Source organism: Mustela erminea, chromosome 17 (assembly GCF_009829155.1).
Source record: "Mustela erminea isolate mMusErm1 chromosome 17, mMusErm1.Pri, whole genome shotgun sequence".
NCBI lineage: Eukaryota > Metazoa > Chordata > Mammalia > Carnivora > Mustelidae > Mustela > Mustela erminea.
In genome coordinates this window covers 20,607,339-20,615,682 of record NC_045630.1, presented here as the reverse complement: position 1 = coordinate 20,615,682, position 8,344 = coordinate 20,607,339, and the positions used below count along the sequence as shown (strand labels likewise).

Sequence of the window (8,344 nt, the reverse complement as noted above, 5' to 3'; positions counted from 1 at the left end):
TTTTATGGAAGAACAGATTTTCAGAGGCCTTACTCCGTTAATTTAGAAGTGTTCTCAAGGAAGTAATTTTTATAGTGACAACAACTGCATGCAAATATTCCTTTCTTATAACTATGTTTCTATTTTATTTTTATAAAAGCAAGTATTTCTAAGAAATGTGAGGGGATTTTAAAAAGACACCTTTTCTCAAAAAAAAAAAAAAGATACCTTTTCTCATCTAGCATTTCAATTATTTCATGTTTAGATATTTAAATCAGAATCCTGACCCTCAATTTCCTAAAATGTACGAGGGAAACATGACCTTCACAGCGTTCGAAGAATTTTAAATTATAATGTAAAACTTACAACAAAGCTACAGTAATCAAAACAGTGTGGTACTGGCAAAAGGACAATCATATATATAGACCAGGTGGAATACAGAGCCCAGAAATAAACCCTCACATATACAGTCAACTAATCTCAAGTAAGACTGCCAAGACAATGTAATGGGAAAATGGCAGTCTTTTCAACAAACGGTGCTGGAAAAACTGGATATCCAAAAGCAAACAACAAAGCTGAATCCTTTCCTTTTACCATGCACAAAACTCAAAATGGATCAAATACCTACATATAATAGCTAAATCTATAAATAAAACTCTTAGAAGAAAACATATATAAGACGTTCCTAACACTGATTTGATAATGCTTTCTTGGATAGGCAGGACACAAAAAGCATAGGCAACAATGAAAACAACACAAAGAGGCAAACTAGACTTCATCAAAATTAGAAATTTTGTGCACCAAAGGACACTACCAAGAGAATAAATAAGCAACCCACAGGATGGGACAAGGTATTTCTACATCGTATATCTGATAATAGATTAAAAAACTCCACAATTCAACAAATCACCACCCAATTAAAAATGAGCAAGATATGAACATTTTTCTACAGAAGATACACAAACAGCCAATAAGCATATGAAAAGATTAGAATCACAAGCTTTTAGGGAAATGTAAATCAAAACCACAATGAAATAACACTTTACCCTCATTAGGGTAACTATTAAAAAACAAACAAATACCAAGTGTTGGTGGGAATGTGGAGAAACTGGAATCCCAGTACACTGCTGGTGAGAATATAAAACCGCGCAGGTCCTGGAGGAAATGGTTTGGGGTTTCTCAAAAAATTAAACATAGAATTACTGTATATTCCAGCAACTGTGCTTCTAGGTATATACTCAAAGAATTTAAAACAGGGACTCAAACAGATACTTGTACAAAAATGTACAAGTAGCATTATTCGAACAGCAAAAAGTGTCCATCAATCTTAGTCCATCCAAAGATAAATGGATAAACAAAATACAACATAAATATACAACATGGATGAACCTTAAAAACATGCTAAATGAAATAAGACAGACACAAAGGACAAATATTACATGATTCCACTTATAAAAGGTGCCTAAGATAGTCAACTTCAAAGAGAGAAACAATAAAGGTTACCAAGGGCTTGAGGGATGAGGGTGGGGAAAGGAATGGGGAGTTACTGTTTAATGAATCCGGAGTTTGTTTGGGATGATGAATTTAAAGTTGTGAAACTAGACAGCAGTGATGTACACAACACTGTGAATGTACTTAATGCAACTGATTTATCAAATGATAAATTTGGTTATGTATATTTTACTATAATAAATTTTAAAATGATAATGAATCATAAAGGCCCTTACCTCATTTGGTGAGCCTTTTGTTCTTCAATTGAAAGAGTGGGTATACAAGTTACTTAGATAAAGAGTTACAAAACCTTGGGTTGGTGGTGATGGTAAAGAGTACCCACCCACCACACACACACACACACACACACACACACACACTACACTCAGTGCTCTACCAAATACCTATTATATTTTGCAAAGAATTACCCATCTAATGAATTCACTAATGACGCAGAGTTTACATCCTCCCGTACCAACAGAGAGAAACAAACACATACACTCTAAGCACAAAGCTTATATTCACAAATAATTTTCTGCTTCAAGACAAAATTTCAATTAATCACAATGGGAATTTAGTTATTTAATGCAACCACTAATCTAATATCACGAATAAAATCTAAGCAGTTATATCACAAAACCAGGGTTATATGCAGTGGACATGCATTAATAATCTATACAACTTAACATTACACCAGAAAAGGAATTGAATACAAAATTTCCCTTGATTTTTGGTGGTCTTCAAATTTCACGGCACAATAAAACTATAAAAACAGATTTGAAATATTTTCAGTAAGACAGTAAAAAATTTAATGAGCCTGTAAGTTTTCATATTGGACTGAAGATTTAAAACATCAAGCTGGCCCCAATCTGTCAAAAATGACAAATAAATATTTACAATGTCTAGACAGGTTATTTAGTTACAATGGAACTGGAGGACTACTCAACCCTGGCTGGCAAAAAAAAAAAAAAAAACCCTTTGAGGTTAATTTCTCAATGCAATCAAGTCTTTGTAAATACTGTGATAATTATAAACCTGGAAACATACCTGGAATCAGGACAGTGATGAAAAGCAACACACAAGTCAATCTTATTTCTGATCTGTCGTCATAAAGCCTTCTGGCTCTAAAAGCACAACACTGTCCCTAAATATAAAACTAAATTAAGAACAAAATGACTTTACCCTACTTGCTGACATTCTTCTACAAAATAATCTCTCACTAGGGCAGGGCTCAAGCTCCTTTAACTTGCTTCTCTAGTGTGTGATTAGCAGAGCACCAAATTTATAAAGTGATAGGGCCACCCAAAATGCTGAACACACTTTTCAAACGGAAGAAAACTTTTTTTTTCCAGTTGTTAGTTAGTTCTATGTGCCATGTTATTCTTGAAACTTACATGGCTACCAAGAAGAAAAGAATTAGGGAAGCTTTGAACATATCTTGTACTTTTCATCAAGGCTAAAGTGCAAAATATCTCCATATCTCTGGTATTTTAATAGGAAAAAACATCAAACACACATAATAAAGGAACTGAAGTGACAGTAAAGCTAATACAAAAAGACCTCTTTAAATATACACTTGAAGACTACATAAGACCAATTTAATTTTTCTTTCTTCAGTAAAATCTGTAAATGAACCAAGTTCTCATAGAACTTGACATTTTATTTCTCTTTCCCAGGATCAGAAATTCCAAAATTAGAGGGGAAAAATGGAAAAAAATAACATTGCATGACAATGGACACTAAGTTCATAAAGAACCTTTTTAAAAAAATGAGATATTATGGAAGAAAATACCATGAAAATAATAATCCTATGAGAATTGTTTTTTAAGCACAGTAAGTTTGAGCCTTGGTCTTCATGAAGATACTACAGCTTATATAGAAAACTATAAATATACAAGACTCCAGGAAAAAAAGTCAAAATACATATTATTTAACACTCTGTAGGCCTAAAAAACTTTAGAGGGGAGGGAAAAGGACAGCCAACTGAATCTTCACTTAAGAAGATGGAACTGTGAAAAATTCCTGGGTCAAAAGGGTGCTCCAAATGGAACCATACTTCATGAAAACATAAAACTTAGATATATTTTTAAAAGGAAAGAAAAAGTCCTGAATAACTGCAGTCCCTTCCAAAAAGGAAATTTTAAATTAAGGGGAAAAGATTCTAATAGTGTAAACGAGTCTGGCTCAGAAAGAAAACTGAACAACATATCCAATATTCTGTCCGTAAAAGTAAAGACGTTACATCTTTAATATTAAAGAAATAGGCTATAAAAAAAGTTCATTCTCAGACTTGGTTTTAGTAAAAGCTCATTTGTGCTCCTTTGTGGGTGCATAATAAAGTTCCATGGGTTTGTTCACTTTCCAGTATTTCTCACTGACCAATTCCAGAGAAAAAGAGCCATTTAATACCTAAAACAGAAAAAGAAACAATTAAAAAACTATTCAAAGCACAGCAGTGAGATGAAACAAACATCAAAGTCCATTTTTTTTACTCTTAGGATAAAACTTGTCACATACTATTCATAAAAGGACAACCAAAAGATATCAAAATAATTACCCCATTGCAATTTCTCATTCTGTCAGGATCTCAGTGTCCCAAACATTTTTATTAGGCCCCACCAAAACACCTGCCAGTCTCAGATGGTGAATGTGCTCCCGGTTTCAACAGCCTATTCTTTTAAATACTCACAGTGAACTGCCCACTGGCTGTTGCTATGTAAATGGTATACTGCTTCTCACTGGCTGTATCAAGGTTCATCTGGTTTGATTCTCCTTTGCTTCGAAGTTCCTCCAAAGCTAACCTCACAGCCAGATACTTGGATAAGTGATCAACAGTGGCATTACCTGAAGTCTTTATGTATCTGGAAAAATAAATCATTAATAATTTAACTTCTACACTAATGATAAAAACATACTCAAATTATAGAATACATTTCTAACAAGCTGAATAAAATGTAAATGTCTCAATTACTGATAAAAGAGTACCAAAAATTTACTCCTCTATTATCTAAACATTTTTTATTGCAAGGTGCAGAAAAGGGGCAAGTACACACACACCATCTGTCTCCAAGAGCATGAAAGCTCTACCTTACCATCTGTAAATATGACAAAGACAAAAATTAAATAAATACAAGGAGTACTGCAGCAGTGGGAAAGAAAATACTCCTCAACCCCAAGAAGCAGAATTCTACCATCTACAGCAGCAAGAGGAATAATAAAATTCTGAGCAAATTTTATACTAAGAAGTGATCAATTTTCTGGTTTTTAAAACAGAACCAAGAAGCACTAATCTTGAGACTTTTTCTTAAAGCATGGTTTATAGGGACGCCTGGGTGGCTCAGTTGGTTAAGCAGCTGCCTTCGGCTCAGGTCATGATCCCAGAGTCCTGGGATTGAGTCCCACATCAGGCTCCTTGCTCGGCAGGGAGCCTGCTTCTCCCTCTGCCTCTGCCTGCCATTCTGTCTGCCTGTGCTTGCTCTCTCCCCCTCTCTCTGATAAATAAATAAAATCTTAAAAAAAAAAAAAAAGCATGGTTTATAATTCAATCACTCTTTGAACAAGTTAAAGGACTCTTCTTCCCCCTCTACCTAGGAGGCTCACTCCTTTTGTTTATTCATTTATTTTTAAGATTTTATTTATTTAAATGAGAGAAAGAGAGAAAGCATGAGTGAGTGGGGGTGGGGCAGAGGAAGAGGGAGAAGCAGGCTCCCCACTAGGCAGGGAGACCAACACAGAGCTCAATCCCAGGACTCTGGCATCATGACCTGAGCTGAAGGCAGAGCCTTAACAGACTGAGCCACCCAGGTGCCCCAGAGTCACTCCTTTTAGATACACAAATGTGGCTAGGAAGCACACGAAGAAGAAGGAAAACTGTAATCTAGGCAGCCAGAACATCCAAAAGAACCCTGGCAATCAATGGCATGACAAATACTGCCCTTATTTCTTACACAAAATTAAGTATTATGAATTCAAATAATCTGAAGCTAACCTTGCTAACACTTACCTTGTCTGTGCACTATCATCTTTTTCCATTAGTGTGGGATGAGGCCTGAATACTAATTCAATTTCACTAGCACCATCCATTACTGGATCAATTGCCACTGTTGCATTGTTGTTATCAAGCTCAAGCCCGGAATCGTCAGATGTTTTGGTCCGTTTGTTACTAGGTCCTGCTTCCTGATTACTGTGTGTGGAAGCATTACTACAGTGAGAACTGTCACCATTGTCTTCTGCTCCACTGCCATTTTCAATCTGTTGTTTCTTGCCTCGCTGTAATCTAGTGAAGGAAAAATAAGGAGTTGCATAAAATTTATATTTAGACCTTCTGAATGCATTGATTTTTGAAACATGTTTATTGAACTTTAGAATTCTAAAAAGTCTTCATAACTGAATTTGCTCCAAGCTAAATAATGGCATTTATTTTGAAACTTCATGTCCCAGAAATTTCTAAAGAACCTTACTCACACGGATATATCTGAATGACTTAAACAAATGTTTGTTTATAGTCACAAAAATAATTTTTTTTGTTGACTATAGGAATTATATTATTTACATGTAGATAAATTTTTTTTATGAGATTTTAAATCTAAACATAGACATGATTCAGAAATGAAAATGTAAAAGTTCTAAAGGAAGATATTCATGCCTCTTTAATTAAAGGTTCTTATGGAAACAAGATTTAAGAGAACGTTAAGCAGTCCCTCCCTGCCAACCTCACTCAAAGTCTGCTAATGCAATATAAAATTATGCTGGTGAGAAAAATGAGATATAGCTAAATCACAAGCATGGATACAGAAGCAGTCTAACAAGCTCAAAAACAGAAACAAACAAGGGAACACCAATAACTGGGCAAGGTGCTTTGTATACAGATCTGTCTTACTCATCAAAACAATGGTTATGGAAAACGATCATCACGGTAGTTAACATTATCGTCATTTTATAGTTGAGAAAACCAATGAAAGTGAAGTTCAAATTCTATGGTTAGTTATAAGCTAGTATAAGTACCAGAACTAGAGCTAAGATGTGATGCACATTCTACCACACTGCCCCACTCTCTACCTGTATATGAAAGAAATATGAGAAATGACCTGCACTTCTAAGATAGTATCATTATTACTTGTTTACTGCCAGTACAAGCAAATCATAGCCCACTGCTTAGGAAACATGCTCAAGAACCTGTAATTTTTTTTTTTTTTAAACAACAAAAACACAAAATACTGTTTATGAAATCTATATATCATTTCAAATTTAAGTGGGGATCATTTTTTTTAAGATTTTATTTATTTATTTGACAGACAGAGATCACAAGTAGGCAGAGAAGCAGGCAGAGAGAGAGAGAGGAAGGGAAGCAGGCCCCCTGCTGAGCAGAGAGCCCGATGCGGGACCCGATCCCAGGACCCCAAGACCTCAACCTGAGCCGAAGGCAGCGGCCTAACCCACTGAGCGACCCAGGCGCCCTATCATTTCAAAATTAAGTGGGGATCATTAACATATCAAATGACAAAACTATGATCCAAAAAGATGTAAACAGATAGTGAAATATTAGTCTTAAAAATGTGAAATAAGGGGCACCTGGGTGGCTCAGCCTCTGCCTTTGGCTCAGGTCATGATTTCAGGACCCTGGGATGGAGCCCTGCATCAGGCTCTCTGCTCAGCGGGGAGCCTGCTTCCCCCCTCCCCCGGAACTCTCTGCCTGCCTCTCTGCCTACTTGTGATCTTTGTCTGTCAAATAAATAAATAAAATCTAAACAAAAAGTGGAATAAGCCAGTCACAATTCCATGTATATGAGGTATTTAAAGTAGTCAAATTCATCAAGACAGAAAGTAGAATGGTGGTCGCCAAGAGATGATGAAATGAGTTGTTTAATGGGTACAGAGTTTCGGTTTTATAAGATGAAGAGATTTCTGGAAATTGGTTATACATTAATGTGAATGTATTTATAATACTGAACTGTACTCTTAGAAATGGGTGAGATGGTAAATTTTACATTATATCTTTTTATCACAATTTAAAATACATATATATGATATGAACAGGCCAAAATTATGAAAAAGAAAAATACAACAGTGAAAATATAAAGACTACACTTAAATATTTCCTAAAATCTACAACTAAAGCAAAAGCAAAGTTGTTTCAGTTGATTATAAAGTAAGCTAAGAGGGTTACTTGTCTTAATGTATTTATTTTTATCCCAAACTTCTTTCCAAAAAAGTGTGAGGTTGACAGACCTAGGTCAATTTATTTCAGGAATCATTCTTAAAATAATGTTCATAATAGAGATTAATAGCTTATTATATCTTGCATTTATCAAATCATATGTATAATACTCCACACCATTCTAGAGGTAGCATTTCAAGACCTACACCATCAAACTTAAAAGTCATTTGAGGAATAAGAACAGTAATTAGGAATGTCAATATTTAGCTTCTACCCTTGCCTGGCAGGGAGCCTGCTTCTCCCTCTGCCTGCTGCTTCCCCTGCTTGTACACACTCTCTCTCTCTGACAAATAAATACATAAAATCTTAAAAAAAAAAAAATTAGCTTCTACTATTTAAAGAACTAGTAGAAAGAAGCAGAATCTGAAATAAGTAAAGAATCCAACATAAATATTTTGACACAGATCAAGATTGCTACACATAAGAAACTAATTTTAATTCAATATAACAGAACTTTAAAAAATTCATACATTCAGAAATATTTACTGAGCAGCTATCTGAAGCCAAGCATTGTTCTTTGCACTGCAATTATAACAATCAGAAATACTGACAGTCTCTCTGCCCTCTAAGGGCTTATATTGTTCTATGTAGCAGGTAACACATACATGTCAAGAGAATAAGTTCTGTGGAGAAAAATGAAGAAGGGAGGGTAAGACT

At 35.0% G+C, this 8,344-nt stretch overlaps 1 protein-coding gene across 3 annotated transcripts in view; it reads right to left on the bottom strand.

Moving 5' to 3' along the window:
- Positions 1–2,393: 2,393 nt before the first annotated feature.
- RNF2 (ring finger protein 2) overlaps positions 2,394–8,344 on the bottom strand; it is a 45,869-nt gene continuing 39,918 nt past the window's right edge. For all 3 annotated transcript variants that reach the window (XM_032318322.1, XM_032318323.1, XM_032318324.1), the window contains 3 exons: positions 5,474–5,746; positions 4,160–4,331; positions 2,394–3,879 (listed from right to left, as the gene is read on the bottom strand). In XM_032318322.1, the coding sequence (XP_032174213.1) occupies positions 3,778–3,879; positions 4,160–4,331; positions 5,474–5,746 (547 nt within the window). In that variant the 3' untranslated portion in view covers positions 2,394–3,777. The remainder of the gene's footprint in view (positions 3,880–4,159; positions 4,332–5,473; positions 5,747–8,344) is intronic.